Here is a 27110-nt window from a genome sequence, read left to right as displayed (position 1 = left end):
GTAACTTATAAATGATATTCCAGTAAACTAATATAATTACTGAAATGAGATCTCAATTATTTATCTATATTCAGCCAAGCTCAAAGAAAATCATCGTTTCACTTCTAAATACTTATAGAAATTATAGATTCCATATCTATGATCAACGCTCCCATTTAATTGAACTACCATATTTCCAAGATGTAAGTATTCACCAGAACCAAAAGTTAGCTTCCACGAACAACTCTAAGAACATAAATAATATAACTAAGCTGAACCTAACCATATCAGGATTAAGATTCATAGACCTAAGATCAACCATTGATATTGACTTAGAAAGATATAACGGTAAGTTTATGATATCTTATCCAAGATCAATATCGGTCTCTTCCAATGTATACTCCATACATCTGATACTGGTAAATTTTGTCAATGCCCTAGAAAGGACATAACACTTATCCAAGGTGTAAGTATACCTTATCACTGATTATCATGCCAGTCTAAATCCATTGAATTGACAAATTATGAGAATTAAATTTTTGAACATATAATCATGATTATATTCCACTGTGCCGACGACACTATAATCATGAACAAATATATACATATTTATATATATATGTTCTGGACTTAATAGAATTTATACATTAAATATAACCGTGAAATAAATCATGTGAACCATGCAACATAAAAGTGATTTCTGATCTTTATTAATTAGAAAACCTGATTATATTGAAATGAGTTTTATTTATGGCACAAAACCCAACACATATCTGGTTTTGATTTTTTTGTTGGTTTTTCTTTTTTTTTGTTTTTCTATTTTAAAGGTGGTTCTTTTGGATCTAATTTTTTGTATTTTTAATTTAATTTGGGTTTTTGTTTATTTTATGAGATTTGGATTTGATATGGTGACATATGTATTGTGTAGATTTGTTTATTTGCGTTTGGATTTAAAATGTGGGATTGTGTTTGAGTCATGGTAAATGATTCTGCTATTATGTTGGGTTTGTGATCTAAAAAAGAGGTTTTAGTGGTGGTGGACAATTTTGGTGGTTTGTGGTTGTGGATGGTGGTGGTGGTGGTGATTGTTTGAAGAAGAATGACGAAAAAGAAAAAAATTCTAGAAAAAAATAAATAGTAGATTAGAAAGAAAAAAATTGTTTTTATATTTTTAAATTAATTTATTTTTATTTTATTTTAAATATTTATGTAGGTGTGCCAATAACATAGTACTATGTGTACATTGTGTCCACGTGGACAATACTCTATGTACTCATGGATAACCAAGTCGGCGGTTAATAACTAAAAATAGATAGAAAGAGCGAAGTATAAGAACTTAGATTTATGAGGTTTTACCGTCAAAAAATAAATTTTAGGAGTTAATTACTAACAAAATAAGACTTTAAGAGTTTTGCCGTACTTAACTCTACTATAAATCCTAACAATAACTAAAGAAATATTCTTATGAAGAAAAAGAAAACCCCAAGAAATATGATCGATTGATGGGTACATAGTCTCTTACAAATAATTTGCATGAAAATACAAAATAATCAAGTGAAGGGTGTCCTTTTAAAAAACAAAAAATTGGTGATTAGGGGTTTATGTCGATGATTAGATTATAACATACTTTCACTAATACTATATAAATTGGGTTACAAATTTTTAAATGTAGCTCATCTAATTAAAAATTAAAAAATATTTAATTTGCCTAAATTTTTTTAAGAAATTTGTGTCGTAAATTTTAAATATCAACTTTAATATTCAAATATAATATAAAAATTATTAGATATAAAGTTTAATTTTCAAGTTAAACACTATAAAATTTAAACTTTAAATACAAAATAGTTTCACTAATAAACAAAATTTATGTAATTCGTCAGTTTAGTAATTTTTTGTTGGAAATATTTTACCACGATCTAGATTTACTACCAAGTATGTTTGATTAACATCTTAATATGAATTCTAAAACAATGAAATAAACACATAAGAGTTTAAGAAAACCTTACATTGGGTGCAGCGGAATATAATGACCCCTTCCATTCAGATCTCTAGCCCTTGATTCCTTTCTGTAGCAGAGCATAATCAAGATCTGAATCTGGATCTCCTTCTCTCCTTCTTTGATGCTGATTATCCACAGTCTTACTGTAACACCCTAACTAACATAGGCGTATTACGTGATTTTTAAACATGCTGTGCAGCTCGTTGCTAATCAACGAGGTTTATGGAAAACGTGATTAATTAAAATTTTTGCTTTTTAATTAAACTTGAAAAATATAATTACAAAAAGACTCGAGATCCCAATTACAAAATCATTTACAAAAGTTAACTGTTTATACAAAATAAATGTCGCCTAGCGACTAGTTACAAAATCAGCCTCGCTGTCCCGAGGATCGTACGCTCCAGGCCTAACCGCCTCGACATGTACAATCTTCACAAGCTCGTTCACGGTCCATCAGCTTTAGCCTTGCCTTTACCTACACATAAACGTAGAATTGTGAGTCGACAGACTCAGTAAGAAAAGCATAATAATACTCATACATAATCCCGGTCATGATCAGACGCCCATACCCCTGATCATAACCCTAACTGCCGTGTCCAACACGATACTGAGTCCCACTACTGCCGTGTCCAATACGGTACTGAGTCACTACTGCCGTGTCCAACACGGTACTGAGTTCTGAACGTTCATAGGGACGGTACTATTGACAAGTAACAGCCTAATCGGTCGAACCGGTCATACTCCGGCTGCTGGTCATACTCCAGCCTGTATCGACGTGTTACAGTATCCTCCTGATCGGTCGAACCGGTCATACTCCGGTTGCTGGTCATACTCCAGCCTGTACCGACGGGATACGTCAATAGTACGGAACCACCAACCAAGTGTATGCCTGATCGGTCGAACCGGTCATACTCTGGCTGCTGGTCATACTCCAGCCTGTACCGACGTGACAGGGTTGGATGGTTCGAAGCCAACATACATAACTAATGTAATCTAACAGGCTTCCTACATGCACGCTAAACATGTAATCTACATATGCATACTGTTATACTGATCTTACTTGGATTCCGAATTCAGGTGTGTCGGTCAACCTGACTGGAACTATCTGCGCGGCGGATTACAGGCTCCTAAACCATAAAAATCACAACACTATAAGTGATACGCTAAATCACTTCCCGGGGACTTAAACTAGGAACTAAAAGTTTCCCTATCGATAAAAAGCATGGCAATACCCCCAAAAACATAAAAACGAGGAAATCTAGGGTTTCAGAATTTTCCCCAACCGGTAGACCGGTTGCCCAACTGGAATTCCGGTTCTGGGAAAATTCAGAACCCCATCCGGAATTCCGGATGCACAACCGGAATTCTGGTTCCTCGTAGGCAGCAAACACAAAAATCCATATCTTGCTCAAATCAACTCCAAATCAAATGAAACCTTCTAGACTTGTTCTATATATCCCCTAGAACATTTCTAAAGCTTCAAAACCACCCAGAAAGCACAATAGCAAAAATCACCATTAAAGCTCAAGCTTTGAGTTCTAAACTCAAACTTGAGTAAACCTAGCTAACATGCAATCAAACTAGCTTAAATCCACTTAATCATGGATAATTAAACCTCTGAAAACAATAACAAACATCTACAACAAGCAATTAACAGATTCACACATTTCTTTAAAAATCAAAGCTTTTGAACAAAATCTCATAAACTTGAACCAAGTAACTAGCATGCATGAAACCTACTTAATTCCATTCAATTCAAGCATAGAAAATCATAGAAAACAACCTAAAACTACAGCAGCAACAAACTCCAAATCATCATGCATTTACTCATCTTTTTCATAAAAATTCAAGAAAACAAGGTAAGAAGACTAGACAAAAGAATACCTCTTCAAAGATCACCCAAAACTTGCTGAAAATTACTAGATTCACAAGAAAAATCTCCTTTTCCTTGCTGCACAATGAATCCGAAATGGAGAGGAAAAGAGAGAGAGAGAGAGAGCTTTTCCAATTTTCTATTTTTTTAAACTTGTAATTTTTTTGTAAAGTGAAAATGAATAACATGCACATCTTACTCTTTGTTTCAGCCAACATTTAATATCAAATAACATATAATTCCACTAATAAAAACACTAGAAGACAAAATACTAATGGGGCAAAAAGACCATTTTGCCCCTCCACACTAAAACCACATAAATAACACTAAAGGGGTATTTTTGGGAAATTCTAAATTCCCGGCCATTCCCGACATTCCCAATGTCTAAATAAACCGTCCCAAACAACTAACATACTAAGTTGTGATTTCTACTGAGCCAAACACCGAGTTCCAAAATACCGGGCACCGGAATGCAAAATTATGCAAACTACTACATGACATAAAAATGCATCTCTGAATTCAATAAATAACAGTATAATAAATTATTTAAATAGTTATAAATAATTTCATAATTAAACGTGATTAACTGCTAATTTCCAAATTAAACTAAGCGATCTTTACAACTATCCCCCCTTAAAAGGATTTCGTCCCCGAAATCTAACCTGAATAACTCTGGATATTGAGCTCTCATATCTGACTCTAGCTCCCAGGTGGCTTCCTCCACCTTGCTGTTTCTCCAGAGAACCTTGACCAAAGCTATGGTCTTATTCCGAAGGACTTTATCCTTTCTATCCAAGATCTGCACTGGCTGTTCTTCATAAGTCATGTCCGGCCGTTAGCTCTGTGCTCTCATAACTGAGTATATGAGAGGGATCTGAAACGTATTTTCTCAACATCGAGACATGGAATACGTTGTGAACTGCTGATAAAGCTGGAGGCAATGCTAACCGGTATGCCACTTGACCTATCTTCTCGAGAATCTCGAAAGGTCCTGTAAATCTAGGGCATAACTCGCCTCTTTTCCCGAAATGCTTGATCCCCTTCATCGGAGATACCCGTAAAAATACATGGTCCCCTACTTGGAACTCAACATCTCTGCGTTTCAGATCTGCGTAACTCTTCTGTCTGCTCTGTGAGGCAAGAATTCTAGCTTTTATCTTCTGTATTGCCTCATTGGTCCGCTGCACTGACTCTGGACCTTGGTATTTCCTCTCCCCGGTCTCATCCCAGTGGATGGGAGATCTACATTTCCTACCGTATAGCAGTTCATAGGGGGCCATCCCTATCGTACTCTGGTAACTGTTGTTGTAAGAAAATTCTATCAACGGTAGATACTTATTCCATGAGCCTTCGAAATCCATAACACAGGCTCGCAACATGTCCTCCAATATCTGAATTGCCCTTTCGGACTGACCATCTGTCTGAGGATGGAATGTTGTACTGAATTTCAGCTTTGTACCCATTGCTCGCTGCAAACTCTGCCAAAATTTGGAGGTGAACTTCGGATCCCTATCCAAAACTATAGACTTCGGTACCCCGTGAAGTCTTACTATCTCTCTGACATACAACTCTGCCAACTGATCCACTGTAAATGTTGTTCTAACCGGCAGAAAATGAGCAGATTTCGTGAATCGATCCACCACTACCCAGATGGAATCAAACAAACCCGTGGTCCTAGGCAATCCGACCACAAAATCCATCGTGATATCTTCCCACTTCCATTCTGGTAGGGTTAGAGGCTGCAACAACCCTGCTGGTCTCTAATGTTCAGTCTTAATCTGTTGACAAGTGAGGCATCTCGATACGAATTCTACCAAATTCTTCTTCATACCGCTCCACCAGAAGTACGGTTTAAGATCTTGGTACATCTTAGTGGTGCCGAGATGTAGAGAATACGGGGTAGAATGAGCCTCCTCAAAGATCTCATTCCTGAGTTCCACATTATTCGGAACACAAACCCTAGCTTTATACAAAAGCATCCCGCTGTCTGACACTGAAAAGTCCTTGGCTTGACCAGCCAACACCTCATCTCTGATCTTCACTAACTATGGATCCGTCATCTGAGCGACTTTTATTCTTTCCAACAGGTCAGATTGCAGCGTTAAGTTGTGAAGCTGACCTACCACAAACTCAATGCTGGATCTAACCATATCCTCTGTTAGCTGAGGTGAGATCTGAACCATACTAGCTACTTGCCCGGGACCCTTTCTGCTCAGGGCATTGGCCTTTCCGGGGTGATAGAGGATCTCACAGTCGTAATCTTTCACTAATTCCAACCAACGCCTTTGTCTCATATTCAAATCCTTCTGAGTAAAGAAATACTTGAGACTTTTATGGTCGGTATAGATTTCACACTTTTCCCCGTAAAGGTAATGCCGCCAAATCTTCAATGCGAAAACTACCGCGGCCAACTCTAGGTCATGAGTCGGGTATCGCTGTTCATAATCCTTTAACTGTCGGGAGGCATAAGCAATAACCCGATCGGCTTGCATCAATATACACCCCAAACCCTGTTTGGATGCGTCACAATAAACTACGAACTTCTCCTTGTCTGAAGGCAAAGCTAGCACTGGAGCGGTAATCAACCTCTGCTTTAGCTCCTGAAAACTAGCTTCGCACTTGTCTGACCAAATAAATCGCTGATTCTTCTTTGTAAGCTCGGTTAGGAGCATTGAAATTTTTGAAAACCCTTCCACGAACCTACGGTAGTACCCAGCTAAATCCAAGAAGCTTCTGATCTCTGTCACTGTCTTCGGTCTCGGCCAATCCCTGACGGATTCGATCTTCCTGGGATCCACCTCGATCCCATCTTTGCTCACAATGTGCCCTAGGAAGGACACCTGAGATAGCCAGAACTCACATTTCTTGAACTTGGCATAAAGCTTATGTTCTCGAAGTCGTTGCAGTACCATCTGAAGATGTAATTCATGCTCCTCTTCTGATTGAGAGTACACGAGGATGTCGTCGATAAACACAATCACACAGATATCGAGGAAATCCTTGAATACTCTATTCATCAAGTCCATGAATGCTGCAGGAGCATTGGTTAGTCCGAATGACATAACTAGGAATTCGTAATGTCCATACCTAGTGCGGAAAGCCGTCTTCGGAATGTCCTCCTCTCGGATCCTCAACTGATGATAACCCGAACGGAGATCAATCTTAGAAAAGACCGTCTTCCCCTGAAGCTGATCGAACAAATCATCGATCCTAGGTAATGGATATTTATTCTTCACCGTCAGCTTGTTCAATTCTCTATAGTCGATGCACATCCTCATAGATCCATCCTTCTTCTTGACGAATAAGACCGGGGCTCCCCAGGGTGACACACTGGGCCGAATAAACCCTATGTCAAGCAACCCTTGGAGCTGAATCTTTAATTCCTTAAGTTCAGCTGGAGCCATTCTATATGGGGCTTTGGAAACCGGTTCCACCCCTGGTGCCAAGTCTATCACAAAGTCAATCTCCCGCTGAGGTGGTAACCCTGGAAGTTCTTCGGAAAAAACATCCAAAAATTCCCGAACCACTTTGATGTCCTCTGGCCGAATGGTATCTGGCCGAGTGGTGTCCACCACCACGGCCAGAAACCCTAAACAACCGCCATGCAATAAATCTCTAGCTGACATGGCCGAAATCACCGGGATCCGGGATCCCTGAACTGAACCAACAAACACAAATGGTTCTTCACTTTCCGGTTGGAAGATCACCATCTTCCTTTTACAATCAATGCTCGCCGAATATTTAGATAGGAAATCCATTCCTAAAATAATATCGAACTCTACTAAACTCATCTCTATCAAGTCAGCACTTAACTCTCTACCATCTATCCTCATCGGCATAGACCTAATCCACGTGTTGGAGATAACCAACTCTCCGCCAGGTAATAGGGTTCCAAACCCTGATTCATATCTATCGTACGGTCTATCCAATTTACTAAAGACTCTGGCGCCACATAAGAATGTGTAGCCCCAGAATCAAACAGTACTGAGTAAAGTGAGTTATTAATAGAAAGCTGACCTGTCACAACTGATGGGCTGGCATCTGCATCGGCCTGAGTGATGGCGAACACCCTGGCTGGAGTGGGTATCGCCGGAGCTCTCGGTGCCTCTGATCGGAGCTGGGGACAGTCCCTCTTGAAGTGTCCGGGCATGCCACAGTGAAAGCAGCCCTGACCTTTGCATTCACCCCGATGGTGCCTTTTGCAGCTAGGGCACTCGGGATAGAAAAATCGGGTCTCAGTATCACTAGGATGACTCCCTCTGTTCTGGTTCCCCCGGAACCTCTTGTTCTGACTCGAGCCACCGGAAGCAGTGGGTGCTCTCTTCCTCTGATCAATGGTCGAACCACTACTCCCCCTGCTAAAGCCTGATGCAGGAGGGGTAGGAGCCCCGCCACTCGCCGGAGTACTAGTTGACTCCGACATACACCCAACTGCGCCCTCAGCTCACAGTGCCTTCTCCACCATCTGAGCATAGGTGGTGCTGTCGTCCGTGGTGATCATCAAATCGTGTTTGATCTTCGCATTCAACCCATCTAGATACTTCTCTTTCTTGCTGAAGTCGGTTGGCACAATTCTCGAGGCTAACCTCGCCAACCGGTCAAACTGAGTAGTATACTCAGTTACGCTCATATTCTCACGCTGGGTCAGGTGAGCGAACTCTTTCCTCTTGGCGCTTCTGACCGCCTCATTATAGTACTTGGCGTTGAAGAGTTCCTGAAACCTTTCCCAGGTCATGGTGGTGACGTCGTGAATCTGAGACACCATGTCCCACCAGACCAGAGCGTCCTCCTGGAACTGGAAAGTGGCACACACCACTCTATCATTACCGGTGACACCCATGAAGTTCAAGATCTTGGTGATCACCGTCAGCCATTGTTCGGCCTTCATCACGTCTGGACCTCCCAAGAAAACCGGAGGTGCTTGCTTCCGGAACCGTTCATACAGAGGTTCCAATCTAGTGGCTGCCACCACTATCTCGGCCTGGGCAGCAGGGGCAAGTGCCACTGGAACTGCAGGAGCACCCTGCTGTCTCAACCTCTGAATCTCGAGGTCTTGTTCTTCTATCCGGGCTTGCATCTCAGCAAACCGAACCTCCCAATTCTGGGCTCCCTGATCGGCCGGGGAAGCCTGGGCAGCCTGTGGCGAGTTCTCATCACCCCGACCACGAGCCCTGCCTCGGGGACCTCTACCTCGGCCCCTAACTGGCGGGGGAAATTGAGCTCCCTGACCTTGATTCGACCCTACTGAGTTGCCCTGACTCCTGGTGGTTCGCCTGGCGTCCATCTAGTTAGAACCGCCTGCGAAACCAAGAGTTGGCATATCAGGTCGTATTCAAGGAGAGCTTACTAATGCCGCTTAATTTGGAAATTAAAAACGAAACATGCGCCTATTCTACTATCAGGCTACTAACATGCTTCCTAACAGGCTTTTCTTTTTCATAAATAAATAAATAAACTACTAAAGCAATAAAGGCTTACTGAACCGTGAAACGAGCTAACTGCTGATGATGATTGTACATGTCGTGACGATCTTCGGAAGACAACCTGGCGACTCTGATACCAAATTGTAACACCCTAACTAACATAGGCGTATTACGTGATTTTTAAACATGCTGTGCAGCTCGTTGCTAATCAACGAGGTTTATGGAAAACGTGATTAATTAAAATTTTTGCTTTTTTATTAAACTTGAAAAATATAATTACAAAAAGACTCGGGATCCCGATTACAAAATCATTTACAAAAGTTAACTGTTTATACAAAATAAATGTCGCCTAGCGACTAGTTACAAAATCAGCCTCGCTGTCTCGAGGATCGTACGCTCCAGGCCTAACCGCCTCGACATGTACAATCTTCACAAGCTCGTTCACGGTCCATCAGCTTTAGCCTTGCCTTTACCTACACATAAATGTAGAACTGTGAGTCGACAGACTCAGTAAGAAAAGCATAATAATACTCATACATAATCCCGGTCATGATCAGACGCCCATACCCCTGATCATAACCCTAACTGCCGTGTCCAACACGATTATGAGTCCCACTACTGCCGTGTCCAACACGGTACTGAGTCACTACTGCCGTGTCCAACACGCATCGAGTTACGAACGTTCATAGGGACGGTACTATTGACAATGTAATGCCTTATTTGGCCGAACCCGTCATACTCCGCCGTGGTCATACTCCACCGTACCGACGTGTTACGATCCTCCCCGATCGGTCGAACCGGTCATACTCCGCCGCGGGTCATACTCCACTGTACCGACGGGATACGTCAATAGTACGGAACCACCAATCAAGTGTCGGCTGATCGGTCGAACCGGTCATACTCCGCCGTTGGTCATAGTCCAAATTTCGTACCGACGTGACGGGGTTGGATGGTTCGAAGCCAACATACATAACTAATGTAATCTAACGGGCTTCCTACATGCACGCTAAACATGTAATCTACATATGCATACCGTTATACTAATCTTACACGGATTCCGAATTCGTGTGTGCCACAACCCGACCGGAACTATCTGCGCTACGGACATGTGCTCCCAAACCATAAAAATCACAACACTATAAGTGATACGCTAAATCACTTCCCGGGGACTTAAACTAGGAACTAAAAGTTTCCCTATCGATAAAAAGCATGGCAATACCCCCAAAAACATAAAAACGAGGAAATCTAGGGTTTCAGAATTTTCCCCAACCGGTAGACCGGTTACCCAACTGGAATTCCGGTTCTGGGAAAATTCAGAACCCCATCCGGAATTCCAGATGCACAACTGGAATTTCGGTTCCTCGTAGGCAGCAAACACAAAAATCCATATCTTGCTCAAATCAACTCCAAATCAAATGAAACCTTCCAGACCTGTTCTATATATCCCCTAGAACATTTCTAAAGCTTCAAAACCACCCAGAAAGCACAATAGCAAAAATCACCATTAAAGCTCAAGCTTTGAGTTCTAAACTCAAACTTGAGTAAACCTAGCTAACATGCAATCAAACTAGCTTAAATCCACTTAATCATGCATAATTAAACCTCTGAAAACAATAACAAACATCTACAACAAGCAATTAACAGATTCACACATTTCTTTAAAAATCAAAGCTTTTGAACAAAATCTCATAAACTTGAACCAAGTAATTAGCATGCATGAAACCTACTTAATTCCATTCAATTGAAGCATAGAAAATCATAGAAAACAACCTAAAACTACAGCAGCAACAAACTCCAAATCATCATGCATTTACTCATCTTTTTCATAAAAATTCAAGAAAACAAGGTAAGAATACTAGACAAAAGAATACCTCTTCAAAGATCACCCAAAACTTGCTGAAAATTACTAGATTCACAAGAAAAATCTCCTTTTCCTTGCTGCACAATGAAGCCGAAATGGAGAGGAAAAGAGAGAGAGAGAGAGAGAGCTTTTCCAATTTTCTATTTTTTTAAACTTGTAATTTTTTTGTAAAGTGAAAATGAATAACATGCACATCTTACTCTTTGTTTCTGCCAACATTTAATATCAAATAACATATAATTCCACTAATAAAAACACTAGAAGACAAAATACTAATGGGGCAAAAAGACCATTTTGCCCCTCACACTAAAACCACATAAATAACACTAAAGGGGTATTTTTGGGAAATTCTAAATTCCCGGCCATTCCCGACATTCCCAATGTCTAAATAAACCGTCCCAAACAACTAACATACTAAGTTGTGATTTCTACTAAGCCAAACACCGAGTTCCAAAATACCGGGCACCGGAATGCAAAATTATGCAAACTACTACATGACATAAAAATGCATCTCTGAATTCAATAAATAACAGTATAATAAATTATTTAAATAGCTATAAATAATTTTATAATTAAACGTGATTAACTGCTAATTTCCAAATTAAACTAAGCGGTCTTTACACTTACATACTATGATTGAGGTACCACTTGATGTGTGTGGCACTACTCTATCACTCAAGGAATTTTCGAAATTTTGAAGAGAAGAAAAGAGAGAGGAAAGTGGCAGCTCAGGAATTCTCTCTGAAAAGAATGAGATGCAATTGTGTGTTGTTTCCTAAAGCCATTACTTTCTATTTATAGAATACCACCTAGGTTTAGGTTAGAATTATATGTCATTAAAATAATGGAACAATAAAATGGTAAAAGGCTTTGCATAGTGGGCGGCCATTTAAGGAAATTAGGCCTTACTTTGCAACTTTCCCATTTTGTTATTTCTCATTCCCATTTTCTCAAAAATGTAAATTTTCCAATTTAACATTTTAAATGTCAATTCTAATTATTTAATAACTTAAAAATAATTATTAAATAATATTGCCATATAATATATTTATTAATTTAGACATATAAAGTATCTTAATTAATAAATAAACCTAGAATCTCTTTTCTTTACAATTTCGCCCTTGCTTAGTGAAAATTCATAAAGTAGACATAGTCTAACTTTAAAATTATAATTGATTTCAAAATCAATTAACTGAGTCTTACAAGCAGTATGGTCTCAACTAGTATGGGACCATGGGTCTATATAACCGAGCTTCCAATAAGTCGAACTGAATAGTACTCTTGAGATCGAACCTAATCATATCAGGATTAAGATCATTTGATCTAGAATCAACAGTGATATTGAATTGAATAGATATTACGGTAAATTTTAATATATCTAATCAAAGTTCAATATCGGTCCCTTCCGATGTATACTCCATACATCCGATACTGGTAAACTTTGCCAATGTCCTGGAAATGACATAACACTTTTCCAATGTGTAAGAATACCTATCGCTGATTATACCATGTCAGTCTAAATCCAATGTTCTGACAAATCAGGGAATAAACTTTCGAACATATAATTAAGATTATATTCCACTGTGCTGACAATACTATAATCTTTAACAAATTCATATATTCTGGACTTAAATAGAATTCATACATTATATATATATAATCATGAAATAATTCATGTGAACCATGCAACATAAAATGTTATTTCTGATCTTTATTAATAAGTAAATCTGATTATATTGAAATGAGTTTTATTTAGGGCACAAAACCCAACAAACTCCCACTTGCACTAATATAAAACAAAATGTGCATTTCAAATAATCATTAACACCTTGAAATACAAATCAAGTGCAGTAGTAGTAAACTCCTCGTAATAGGATCTGACAGGTTGAATTAACAACAACCTTTTCTCCACCATTACTTTCCCTTAATCACAAAATCCTTGATATTGTGAAATTCCTCTCTATATGTCTACTCTTTTGGGATACTGGATTCTATACCTTTGGCAACTACTTTTGGTTATTCAGGAAATAACACTAGTAGTTAAGACAAGTTGGAACGGTGCCACAATTGTATAGAACTTTCCTTAGACTGAATAAGTACCTTTCCTGCAACTTTAACATTCAGTCTCTCTCTGGTAGACTAAGAGATTTCAGATAGGTTTTTACACTTCTCCAAAATCACTACTCCACCCCCAGAGTAATCACCATTTTATCAACAGACTTTCTAGCACAAAGGCAAGTCTTGAAATCTGATGTGGTGTAGTCTAAGAGTTTTAAACACACCCTTATTGACTAACATATAGTTCCTCTTCTTAATCTTAAGATTTACTTGATTGTCCTCCAATGTTCCTTTCCTGGATTAATCTGATACCTACTCATTACTCCCACTCAACAGCAGGTGTCTGGTCTAAGGTATACTAAAGCATATCTGAGACCTCTCACTGTTGATTTAAGAAATTCTTTCATGGCTTTATCTTTTCTGGAATAGTTGAGACTTTTCCCTAGATAAATAAAATCTATGCCTAGAAGTCAAGAGGCTTCTATAGATTGCCATTAAAAGGAAATGCTTCAGCATCTTACTAAAGTAAGTTGCTTGCATTAGAGTAAGTAATTACCAGGTATACCATAAGCCATAAGTTTTGATAAACTCAAACCTATAATACTAGGAACAGGAAGTTTTGTTAAGTCCATTGAATAGACTTATTAACGAAAATTTCCTTTTATGTCCTTGTAATAGAAAACTTAAGGTTATTCCATGTGAATGGATCAAACCATAATTCTATTGGCTTTCTTCTTAGTTTCTTATCTTGACAATCCATTACTTGTTTAAACTCACAACGGATTTTAATCACTAGTGTCTTCCAAGTCATAAGAAGGGGAGTTCCTAGAAACTCTCCCACTACGACAAGGTACCGTGAATTGTGTCTAAGAAAACTAAATGGTATGGACCTCTTCGGTTGTATTAAGACAACAGAGGCAGTGGGATCATCATGTAAAGATGATAGAACACTTTTGGAATCAAGAAAAACTATCTCCTTTATTTGCTACTTTATTTTCAGACTTAGTCATTTTCTTAGAAAAGTAGTATTTGTTTAAACAAACACTTTCTTATCTAATGACTATGGGATGGTCCACCCCTAATCATTTAGAATAGCTAACAAACATGCAAATAAGGGTTAGCAGTTCTAGCTTTTCTTAAGATTTCGATTAGGTCATCCATGAATCTAGTAATGATTTACATTAAGTATACAACCATTGCATCATTCTGAAATTATATTACCATAGAAGGATTTAGGTAACGACTAGTAACTAATTATCAATATGCAAATTGAATTTCTGGGGAGGTAAGTTTGGATATAATTTAAAAATCAAATTAATGATCTTTGAACTGCATATCTACTAACTTTTTCTCCACCCCTATCAGTTCGCAAGATCTTTAACCACTTACCTTAATAATTTTTCACTATTGCTAGAAATTCATGAAATTTTTCAAACATTTCAAATTTCTTTTGCATAAGGTAAAATCTAGAGTGATCGTTTTAAGAATACAACGAAAAACTCATATCCACCCCTGAATGTACATCCATCTGCGAATGAGATGAACTTACTTTCAGTGAATATAGGCATATTAACTCTTTGCAGAGATTTGATCTTGTTAGAACCACCATGAACAAGATACAAATGCCATAGATTTATAAAATATGGTTGTGTCTTTTGGTGACTTAGGATTACATCAAAGAGTTCTTAGAATAGTGCAAGTGGATTCTGGTCACAGAATACTAAACTCATACAGTTTGAATCCATTGATAGAAAATAGTTATTAAACACTTGTGAAAGTGTAACTGTATGATGAGTAATTCTTTCTTAGACCACCACTACTAATTTAACTCTAAGTTGATTTGCCCATACAAGTAGGAGATTTCTAAGATTGAAGATTTATATCATTTTGGAATAGAATTTCGGGAATATAATCATATGCGTCATTTAATTTCTTAAGAGAAAATATAGAACAACATGAAATGATTTATAGACCATTCATCCAATGATATGTTATTAAGCTAATTCAAAATGAATAAGCTAAGAGGAATTAGGATAATTTCGTATTTAAATAAGAATCCAACGTTACTCCGATTAGCAAGAGTCAAAGTAATCTTATTTATACAATCTTCTTGTTTCATATTGTAAATACTAGTCTAAGGTGTCATCAATTGATGAATAGCTAGATGTTGCATTTATAATATTTATCTTTCGAGATCTAACACTATTATGTTTGTCTAATGGTGAAAATCCATTAGGGATTTATCTCATTAGAACAACAAATAAAGTTAGACCAACAATGAAGATTTGAAATTAAACTACAATTTAATAACTGAAAATAACATGGTTCAATATAAATTCATACACAATTCAGAAATTATTAAACATATAGCAAGTAGGAATGATAAGTGAAAATACTAAAACATACAATCCTAAATAATTTCCAAGGTCTTCAACAAACTGATATCAGTGTCCCGTTTAGGCGAGAGTCAGTGATACCATCCATTGAATAGAGTTGTCAGCTCATCTAAAATGATAAACATTCTAGCAACCTTTTATTCGATCAAGATTGGAATCCAGCGTTGTCCCGTTTAGGCGAGAGTCAAGGCTATTCTATCTTTTGAGCTTCCACCATTGTTTCATACCTTTGTAAGTCAAATACAGTCGCCACCATTAAGGTGATCAATACTATATAAAACACTTACAAATAATATTATCTTTCGAGATTCTACGGCGTTAAATTGCTAATGAACGTTCCTCCATTAGGGAGAATTACTCACTAAAACAAGAACTATGTAAAACCAACAATGAAGATCGAATATCCTAATAATAAAGCTCATTATTTAAAGAAGGTTGTATTTTCTTCTAATATTTATTTTAATCAATTTATTTTAAATATATATTTATTTAATTAAAATTTCCAATTTAGAATTAAAAAAAATTCTAAATATAAATTTTAATGTAATATTTATAAATTATACTTAGATGGATATGAAAATAACGTGAATTATTTCCATCTTAGTAATAATTTCCATAAATATTTAGAAAAATATGCAATTTAAGTTGTTTCAAAATTAATTTAAATTAATCTACAACTCAAATTTAATTTTCTATAAATATATATTGCATTTCGAAAATAATTGAAGTATATAAGAATACAATTTTCAAAAAATGCTTTAAAATAATATAAAATTAAATCCTGGAAAAATTATTCTAATTTTATGTTGGCCCAAAATTAATTAATTTACAACAAAAAATATAATTTTTCTATTTAATTAAATATTTAAGAAAAATTTCAAATATTTAAGTATCATGATTAAGAATCAACTTAAATATTAATTTTCTATTCAATTAAATATCACTAGAAAAATACTTCAAGCAAAACAGATAATATCTATCTAGACTTTCATTGACTAATTAATTCAATTTCTAATTATAATATATTTTAGTTCATTTATTTTAATTAATCATTAAATGAAAAAATCATTGATTTAAGTTGATCCAAAATTAAAATAAATAATTTTCAACTTTAATCTATTTTTCAAGTAAAATTCGAAATTTCTGCATTAAAGAAATGCAATTTCGAAATTGTGGGATAAAGATTAATAAAATAAAATAAAATATATTTTGAAAATTATTCAAATTTAAATTATTCTGAAATAAGATTCCAAACTTAAAAATAATTTTCCACTTTAATTAAATATCATGAAAATAACAATATTTAAGTATCATGATAAAAATCAACTTAGATATTGAAATTTTCAATTTAATTAAATGTATTAAATTCAAGAAATAAATAATTAAGTATAGAGGAAACTTAATTATTAATTCTAGTTTAATATTAGGAAAATATACTAAACTTAGATTGTACCAAAATTAATTATTAAATAATTAATTTCACAATCAATGATATTTTCCTATTTATTATTAGAAATAATAACTAGTATAGAAATAACTATCTAGAATATATATCATTAACTAAGTGTTTTTCTAAAATTAACTTTAAAATATTAAAATGAAAAATAAATTTCATATATTTTAAAAGTTAATTATGTTGCTAATTCAATTTTAATTAGGTTAGACTAATATAATTAACCTAATATAATTATTTAAATAAGGCAAATGGGCCTTCACAATTGTGGTAGTTCATGTGAGGGGGAGCTGGGTTCAGTATGTCGTACCCACTTCTATTGGCCCCCAACTCTCACACAAGGCCCAAAAGAGAGGAATTTAACCTTTAAATAAACAATTGTTATTCATTGAATAAGTCCAAATCTAATTGGGCCTAAATAAAATTACTTATGTCAAATTTTATTTTAGTATCCTAGTCCATTTACTTAGTAAAACTTAAATGGGCTTCCTATATGCATCTAAGCTCAATAGCAAACATATAGGCTCACACAGGTCAAATGATTTGGATGGGCCCTATCATGTTACTAGGTTTACACAGATGAAAGAAATACAAAATTTACCTGTTACAAATTATTTATAAGATCTATTGACAATTGGACTATGATTAAAATCAGATCATTGGATTTGTCAACAAGTTAATCGTAGCAATTTAGATCAAATAAATAATAGGTTTGTTAAATTTTTTTTGAATAAACAATGTAAAATTAAATAAATAAACATTGTCCATATAACAGATGTGAAATAAGATATTAATATAATTAAATTATTATTCTTAAACTAACCAAATAAATTTTGAAAATTTAGGGTTGTTAAAACAAACCTTAAAATCTCAAAATAAAGGAAACTAATTTTAAAATACCTAGGTTTATTTGAATCAAATTAAATTAAATATCAAATAAGATCAATGATTTGAAAGAAAGAATCTTCAATATCACTTTCAAGTCTTATAATTTAATAAAATAAACCAATTTTAAAATAGATTTGGTTAGATAATTATTATTTTAGGAATAAAATAATAAAAAAATGATAATTACCATAATTATATGTCAAAATATCTCAAATTAAGCAATATTCAAATTTCTACAAAATATCTAAGTTATTTAAATATTTAAGATATGATTTATAAATTTTCAATAAGGAAAAAAATGATATATATAGAAAAATATCATTTTTAAACTTATAATTTATAAATAATTAAATATTTAACAAAATAACAAACTTTTGAATTTGAAAATATTATGGTAAGTATATCCATAAAAATATCTATGTTAATTTCAAATTTATTAATTATTTAATTTGTCATATAAGATAATTTTAATATAATATTTCAAATAAAAAGACAAAGTTATCTTTTAATTTAAAATCTGTTAAATATCAAAATATCTAATCTTATAATTAAATAATATACAAATATTAAAGAAGTTAACAAATTTTTAAATCTTACGATAATTAGAAATATTTGAAATTAGAAATATTCCAAATTGGAAATATTTAAAAAAAAAAGGAAATATTTAAAATTTGGAAATATTTAAAATTGGAAATATTTCAAATTGGAAAAATCTAAAATTGGAAAAATTGAATTTTGGGAAACAATCCCATAAAAAATTAGATTTTTGGGGAAAAAACCCAAAAAATCGCAATTTTGGGACTGCTGGCAGCAAGGCTGCACGAGCAGCCCAAAATAGGCTGCATGCAGGGCCTTATGCGCGCGGACAGAGAAGAGGCACCGAGAAAACTCGGCGCTTGCATGGTCCCAGCTCGGCGGATGCAGGGTGCTCTGGGCATGTCACGCGCGCGGATGGGGGGTTGGTGACCGAGGGTCTGGTGCGCATGAGCACCACCCTCGACACCATTGTTTCCCGATTTTTTAAAATTCATAACTTTTTCGTTTTTCATCGGAATTAAGTTCCGTAAAAACAAAAATTGCTTAATTTTTCACAAGGAATCCAAATAAAATAGTTTCAAAAATAGAAAAAATATTTTTCATGGAAAAAATTCGTACAACACAAACTTTCATCACATAAGCATATAAACCAACATGAAACCATCCAAATCAACACAAAACATATAAAATATTGTTTTAATTCATATTACATGAAAGTAAATCATTACCATGGCTCTGGTGCCAGTTGTTGGAAATATTTTACCAGGATCTAGATTTACTACCAAGTATGTTTGATTAACATCCTAATATGAATTCTAAAACAATGAAATAAACACATAAGAGTTTAAGAAAACCTTACATTGGGTGCAGCGGAATATAATGACTCCTTCCATTCAAATCTCTAGCCCTTGATTCCTGTCTGTAGCAGAGCATAATCAAGATCTGAATCTAGATCTCCTTCTCTCCTTCTTTGATGTTGATTATCCACAGTCTTACATACTATGATTGAGGTACCACTTGATGTGTGTGGGCACTACTCTATCACTCAAGGAATTTTCGAAATTTTGAAGAGAAGAAAAGAGAGAGGAAAGTGGCGGCTCAGGAATTCTCTCTGAAAAGAATGAGATGCAATTGTGTGTTGTTTCCTGAAGCCATTACTTTCTATTTATAGAATACTGTTGGAAATATTTTACCAGGATCTAGATTTATTACCCTGTATGTTTGATTAACATCCTAATATGAATTCTAAAACAATGAAATAAACACATATAAAGTTTAGTAAACCTTACATTGGGTGCAGCGGAATATAATGACTCATTCTTTTCAAATCTCTAGCCCTTGATTCCTTTCTGTAGCAGAGCATTATCAAGATCTGAACCTGGATCTCCTTCTCTCCTTCTTGTTGGTTGATTTTCCACAGTCTTACACACTATGATTGAGGTACCACTTGATGTGTGTGGGCACTACTCTATCACTCAAGGGTTTTCGAAATTTTAGAGAAGAAAAGAGAGAGAAGGGGCGGCTTGGCTTTTGTCTGAAGGAAACAATGTTCAAAGTCATGAGTTTCCTAAAGCCAATACTTTCTATTTATAGAATGCCTTCTAGGTTTAAGTTAGAATTGTATGGCATTAAAATAATGAAAACTATAAATGGTAATTGCTATGCATAGTGGGCGGCCAAACAAGGGATATTGGGCCTTACTTTGCAATTTTACCATTTTGTTATTTTTCATACCCATTTTCTCAAAAATGCCAATTTTCTAATTTAACCATTTAAATGCCAATTCTAATTATTTAATAACTTAAAAATAATTATTAAATAATATTGCCATTTAATATATTTATTAATTTAGACATGTAAAGTCTCTTAATTAATAAATAAACCTAGAATCTCTTTTTCTTTACAATTTTGCCTTTGCTTAGTGAAAATTCATAAAGTAGACATAGTCTAACTTTAGAATTTTAATTGATTAATTAAAATCAATTAACTGAGTCTTACAAGCAATATGGTCTCAACTAGTATGGGGACCATGTGTCTATATAACCGAGCTTCCAATAAGTCGAACCGAATTCACCAAGTAAATTCCCTAACTTATTAATTCCTTATTGAATCCACTCTTAGAACTTGGAATTGCACTCTCAGTCATATAGAACACTCTATATGTTCCATGATAAAGACACATTATTAGTTATCCATTGTTATAATCCTAATTTGATCAATGACCCTCTAATAGATGATCTACATTGAATAGGCACTAAATTACCGTCACACCTTCAATGTATTTTTATCCTTAAAATACTTAGCTCCATATAAATGATATTTCAACAAAGTGAAATGAGATCTCCACCATTTATCTCTGTTTAGCCAAGCTCGAAGGATATCATCGTTTCACTTCTAAATTCCTATAGAAGTTATAGATTCCATATTTATGTTAGCGCTCCCACTCAATTATACTATCATGTTCCCAAAATGTACGTATTACCCTGACCCAAAAGTAGGCTTAACTAACAAATCAAAGAATATGTATAGTACTCTTGAGATCGAACCTAATCATATCAGGATTAAGATCATTTGATCTAGGATCAACAGGTGATATTGAATTGAATAGATATTACGGTAAAGTTTAATATATCTAATCAAAGTTCAATATCGGTACCTTCCGATGTATACTCTATACATCCAATACTGGTAAACTTTGCCAATATCCTGGAAATGACATAACACTTTTCCAAGGTGTAAGAATACTTATCGCTGATTATACCATGTCAGTCTAAATCCAGTTTTCTGACAAATCAGGGAATAAACTTTCGAACATATAATTAAGATTATATTCCACTGTGCTGACAACACTATAATCTTTAACAAATTCATATGTTCTGGACATAAATAGAATTCATACATTATATATATAATCATGAAATAAATCATGTGAACCATGCAACATAAAATGTTATTTCTGATCTTTATTAATAAGTAAATCTGATTATATTGAAATGGGTTTTATTTAGGGCACAAAACCCAACATTTTTAATATTCCTCCCAAATATATTCATTGAATGGTTAGAAATTTCATTAGATTATTTCAATGTGTATTTTTTGTCGAGTTATTCAGTTTGGTTAGTGCAATTTACTCAGGTTGGACAATTAGAAATATTTTTAGCACCTCCACTGGTGATGTTATCTTATCCTTAAGAAAAATGATTGGGAAACACTCAAATTATACATACTTTATATATACACAATGATGTGTAATTAACCTCAAACTTAAAATTAAAAAGTGATATGTCCTACCTAAAAATATAAATGGCTTGTTAACTCGAAAATTTTCCCTAGTGACGTGAACATCAATGTTTGAGACGTGCCATGAAGGATGACACCACAAAGTTGAGTAGACTCGAGTCATAGAAGTTAACCTGGGAAGGGACCCTAGCCCTACGCCTAGGTTGACGTCGGGATCTCTGGGATGAAAGTTTAGACTTCAATAACATGGATCTAACTCACTATCTTTCAGTATTCTAAACCATGAAGACATTGAGCAACCTAATACAAGACCCGAGAGTTGAAATTATACGAATCTGCAACCAGAAGCCAACCTAGTTTCAGTTTTTTAGGACCGTCTTAGTGGAAAAGGGTTAAAACTTACATTGTAATATCAATTAGACATACCACCGACATATTGAGGCATTCGAATTAAAATCAGAGCAAGTTCATTTTTGAGCGCTTAGGGCCCCGAGCACCCAACGCCCAAGTTGACAATCTGCCAATCTGGGTGCCTTCCAAGTATCAAATCGAAGATCCAATTTTTTAATCTTCTTCATTTTTATGAAAAATGGGGGAATAGGTCATTTTGAAGAAGAAACAACACTTTCCGGGTGTAAAAAATAGGGCCCATCGCCTAGGTTGACATTTTGTCAACTTGGGCCATTTTAAATGGAGTTTTTCAAGAATTCTTTCGAGCATCTTCTCAATTTTCAAAAAATATTGAGATTCAACTATTTCAAGGGACCGAATAGAATTTATGAAGGGGCGAAATCGGGACCCAGCGTTCAGGTTGACACTTGGGGCTAGGCCCACTGCCTAGGTTAACATATTGTCAACCTGGGCTGTTTTCGATCGAGTTCATCAAAAAGTGTTTTGGGCATTTTTTCTGTTATAAGATATAATGAAGATTCAAGCAAGCTTGAGAAGAAAACTATAAAATCAAGCCCCTAGAAAAGGGGCCTAGTGCCTGGGTTGACTTGGTATTGGGCCCAACGCCTAGGTTGACAATCAACTTGGGACACTGTCTTCAATTACTCAAATGCCAAATTTGATGTGACCATTGAATTCAGAATGGTCAAAAATAAAGTAGGAGACCTTGTCCTCAAGTTCAAAAGCCTTCAAAGTATCAAAAACGAGATCTCGAGAGTTAGTACCCAGTGCTAAGGTTGACTACCAAACTCTTACATCATCAAGAGAGAGAGCCAATTTGACAAAGTTATGAGCAATAACATTCACGTAGTACAAAATAAAAACTTAGACACATTAGTACTTTTACAAATCAAACTAATATCACTCAAAACCGAATCATAACTTGTCATACTAAAATCCTTCTTACTCAAAAACTACCTTCCTCTTTTAATAAATTGTGTAATAAGTTGTTTGTTTTATTTTTATCAAACAAATTTTTGTTTGGAGTTTTTACACTATATTGAAATTTTTAACTTTTTTACTTTTTTACTGTGGGACAAATTTTTTTTTCAAAATATTGTGTAAGTTTTATATTGTGTACTGTGTTAAGTTTTTACGGTTATTCCACGATTGTTTTTTAATTGTTCCACTGTTGTTTTAATTGTTCAGTTTTATTATTTTACGGTTGTTTTATAAAAAGATAGTATTTTTGTAAAATATTCCGTGTAATAGTAAAATTCTAAACCTTTGCCCAAAAAATTGAACAATTTTTTTTTTGTAAAAATTCCTTTTTGTTTTCAGATTGAACAAAAAAGCTATTGTTTGTAGCTATTGGGTCATGTTGACTGCAAAGAACTCATGGCTTTTATCCATGACAACTGGGCCGATACTTCAACCCAGTTATTTATGGGCCATATTTCGGCCTTTAATTTATTTTTTATTCTATTTTTTTTTTTTTAAAATGATAGTTTTATTAACGTACCCTGTAAGCTTCTTTTAGCGCTTTATTTAAAAACCTTTGAAACTTTTTCATTTCCCTCCATTCTCTGAGTTCTTTTCACTGTCCCAACTCCAATCCAATCCCCTCTGCGTTCTTCAGCCACAGAAAATGGAGCAGCAGAGAAATCAGAAGGGGGCTCAAGAACAACAAGAACTCGAGGAAGTCCAGCATGGCCCTTTTCCAGTCGAACAGCTTCAGGTAAAATCTCCACTGCTTTTCAAGAAAATGCCCTCCTTCAAATTCGATATTTTTACTCTACTGTACTCCCATTTCTTCGTTTATATGACTGATTCAGGCGTTTACGGAAATGGGTTTCCTTTTAATCAAATTTTGACGGCCTTTCTAACCTACAATTTCGTTCTTTTGACCCTACTTTTTTCTGGGTGTCCGAATTTTGTTCACATATTGCCCAAGATCGTATTTTTAGTTAGATTTTTCAGGTTTATATGTATGTACATGGTTATATATACAGTAACATGTGTTTCTAGAATGGGTTATTTCAATCTAGATGTTTGTCTATTACTATTTACGCAAAACCCCATGCTTTTGTTTGATGAGGGGTTTGTATTCGTAGTCATTTTCTTAATTGAACACTTATTATTTCAATGGATGCACAATATTTAGAAAGTAGTTTTTTTGAGTGGATAGATGAGTAGTTTAGTGATGCTTATTTTTAATATTTTCAATCTTCAACTAAAGGCGTCCGGTATAGCTGCCATTGATGTAAAGAAGCTTAAAGATGCGGGTCTTTGCACGATTGAATCCGTTGCTTACTCTCCAAGAAAAGAACTTCTGCAAATCAAAGGAATTAGTGAAGCTAAAGTTGACAAGATCATTGAGGCAGGCATGTCACTTGATGCCTAATTGACCACTCTTTATATATCAGAATTGTTGCTACAATTGAGCTATTTTTTTAATACAGAATTTCTTAATGTCTTCACTCATTGCATTGACAGCCTCCAAATTAGTGCCATTGGGTTTCACTAGTGCTAGCCAACTTCATGCCCAGAGGCTTGAAATCATTCAAATTACATCAGGATCAAGGGAACTTGACAAAGTCTTGGAGGGTGAGAATCCTCATATGTTACCAAAATCTAGTTCAATTTTTAACTTGAATCTGATGACTTAGTTTTCCAGTGAATATATTCTAATATGATTAGTAATAAAGCTAATTGATTTTCTGGTAGGAGGAATTGAAACAGGATCTATTACCGAGTTATATGGTGAGTTTCGTTCTGGAAAGACTCAACTCTGTCATACGCTCTGTGTCACTTGCCAAGTAAGTGTTTTAATTTTGCCACCAATCAGATGGGTAATCTTTGTAGAAATAGAGTAGTTTAGTGTCAAGAAAAATCAGTTGACCATATGACTAGATAAGTACTTTAATCTCCCATAAGATTACTTCAGAATTCATTAGAATAAATAATTTTGGTAATAGTGGGATTCACCTAGTTGCCGGTCAATTTATTTTACAATTGCTTGCAGTATAGGTTTATTCATTTAAAGGTACAGTTCTAACACTTTGGTATTTCAGCTTCCATTAGATCAAGGAGGTGGAGAGGGAAAAGCAATGTACATTGATGCCGAGGGAACATTTAGACCCCAGCGACTCTTACAGATAGCAGAAAGGTTATATATATGACTACATTGATATGATTGTGTGCATATGATGTTGTGCCATGTGTATTTGAGGGTGTTGACTGCTGCAGGTTTGGATTGAATGGGGCCGATGTCTTGGAGAATGTGGCTTATGCTAGAGCTTACAACACTGACCATCAGTCAAGGCTCTTGCTTGAAGCAGCATCAATGATGGTTGAAACAAGGTATGATAATAACCGATTGATCAAAGTTGTCAATATCAGAAAATGTTCATGAAAGTGATCACAGAAGGGAATGTTTTTTTTTCCCCATGAAATGAAATGATTAGAGCTGATTTGGGCAAAGGTGATAAAGTTGCTGGAAAGTCTAATTATCTAAAGCTAATTTTTGGCTGGTAGATTTGCTCTCATGGTAGTAGACAGTGCTACAGCTCTGTACAGGACGGACTTTTCTGGAAGAGGTGAACTTTCAGCTCGCCAAATGCATCTTGCAAAGTTTCTTCGCAGTCTTCAAAAATTAGCAGATGAGGTAAAGATTCTTACACTTTGGGTTGGGTCCTTATATGCCTGAAAGACATTTTTTTTGGCTCTTCCTGTTAAGATTTGCTGGTTTTAGTGTTTTATTGATAAATGAGAACTCTACTCATTGCTGGATATGCTTATAACTATATATTTCTTCTTTGTTTAAATTACTTGCATAAGCACATGATGTTCTGTACTCCATTTTTTGATCTTCGTTTTTTAATCAACATACCCATTGTACACGACTGTAGTTTGGTGTTGCTGTTGTTATTACAAACCAAGTAGTTGCACAAGTAGATGGCTCTGCACTGTTTGCGGGTCCTCAGTTTAAGCCCATTGGTGGTAACATCATGGCGCATGCCTCCACAACAAGGTTCGTTGTAGCGAGGTTTTTTACTTGTCTCTTGCTGCAAAAAGTTCAGGAAAATGTTTCAATCTGATCATTATTGATTTTGTAATAGGCTTGCTCTACGGAAGGGAAGAGGGGAAGAGCGCATCTGTAAAGTAATAAGCTCCCCATGTTTGGCTGAAGCTGATGCACGCTTTCAGATCTCTACAGAAGGCGTTACTGATGTCAAGGATTGATTCGATTCAAGCAATTTTCAGACATTTTTTAATTTCAAGGAAGCAAGCACTGTCCCATGTTTACAACCCTTGTAAAATTTTGGTTGGTGGCTGTTAGTTTCTTTTGAAATTTTCCTAGAGCTCTTATGAAATTTGAGGAGATGTTATACCCTCTTGTACTTGTTCCTTCCCATTGTTTTATGTAATATAGAAAAGAGATCTGCCTGGTTATTTGGTTTTTTATTTTTTATTTATCTGAAATGAAAGACAAATACATCGTAAGATAAGAGGCATATTCATATTCTATCAATAACAGAAAATGCAATGCAACATACTAGTAAAGTCTCTATATGGGGTAAAACAATCATTGCATGGGATATAAAATCAGAAAACAGAATGCAAATGATCACAAACAACATTTAACTCTATTATCTAATCTTAGTGTTTTCGCCTGTAGATATATTTAGTAAAAATTATACTAAAAGAACTCAATTTTGTTAAACTACATATTGAATTTTGGCATAATTTTAAAACATCTAATAGAAATACCACACACAGATGCTACTTTACTATATATGTGTGCACTCTTAATAGATATATAAATAGTATTAGGAAAATTTGTGTTTTTAAGCTTAATTTTTTATCTAATTAGAAAAATATTTATTTTTATTTTATATGAGTTGAAGTTGGACTATGGACTAGAAAAAAAATTAAGATTTCTTTTTTCATCAAAAAATTAATAAAAAAAATTGAGTTTGATATAATGTAAAAAAAATATTTTTTCATATT

General features: G+C 35.0%; 1 protein-coding gene across 1 annotated transcript; it reads left to right on the top strand.

Moving 5' to 3' along the window:
* The first annotated feature begins 23627 nt into the window (after positions 1-23627).
* Positions 23628-26564, top strand: LOC115704735 (DNA repair protein RAD51 homolog). Its single transcript, XM_030631945.2, has 9 exons — positions 23628-23835; positions 24337-24481; positions 24594-24704; positions 24825-24916; positions 25172-25266; positions 25347-25460; positions 25635-25764; positions 26009-26130; positions 26219-26564. The coding sequence occupies exons 1-9, from the start codon at positions 23746-23748 to the stop codon at positions 26340-26342; spliced, it is 1023 nt and encodes a 340-aa protein (XP_030487805.1). The 5' UTR covers positions 23628-23745; the 3' UTR covers positions 26343-26564.
* The last annotated feature ends 546 nt before the right edge of the window (positions 26565-27110 follow it).

The sequence above is a fragment of the Cannabis sativa genome, chromosome 1 (genome assembly GCF_029168945.1).
Source record: "Cannabis sativa cultivar Pink pepper isolate KNU-18-1 chromosome 1, ASM2916894v1, whole genome shotgun sequence".
Lineage (NCBI taxonomy): Eukaryota > Viridiplantae > Streptophyta > Magnoliopsida > Rosales > Cannabaceae > Cannabis > Cannabis sativa.
The sequence above is the reverse complement of the archived record's forward strand: the minus strand, read 5'-3'. Positions and strand labels throughout refer to the sequence as shown.

What these genes read in the sequence shown, in the direction of transcription:
- LOC115704735 (XM_030631945.2), top strand. Translation starts at nt 23,746, where the DNA reads ATGGAGCAGCAGAGAAATCAGAAGGGGGCTCAAGAACAACAAGAACTC. An exon ending in TTCCAGTCGAACAGCTTCAG is followed by an intron (nt 23,836 to 24,336) that starts GTAAAATCTCCA and finishes CTTCAACTAAAG; the next exon opens with GCGTCCGGTATAGCTGCCAT. An exon ending in TCAATGATGGTTGAAACAAG is followed by an intron (nt 25,461 to 25,634) that starts GTATGATAATAA and finishes TTTGGCTGGTAG; the next exon opens with ATTTGCTCTCATGGTAGTAG.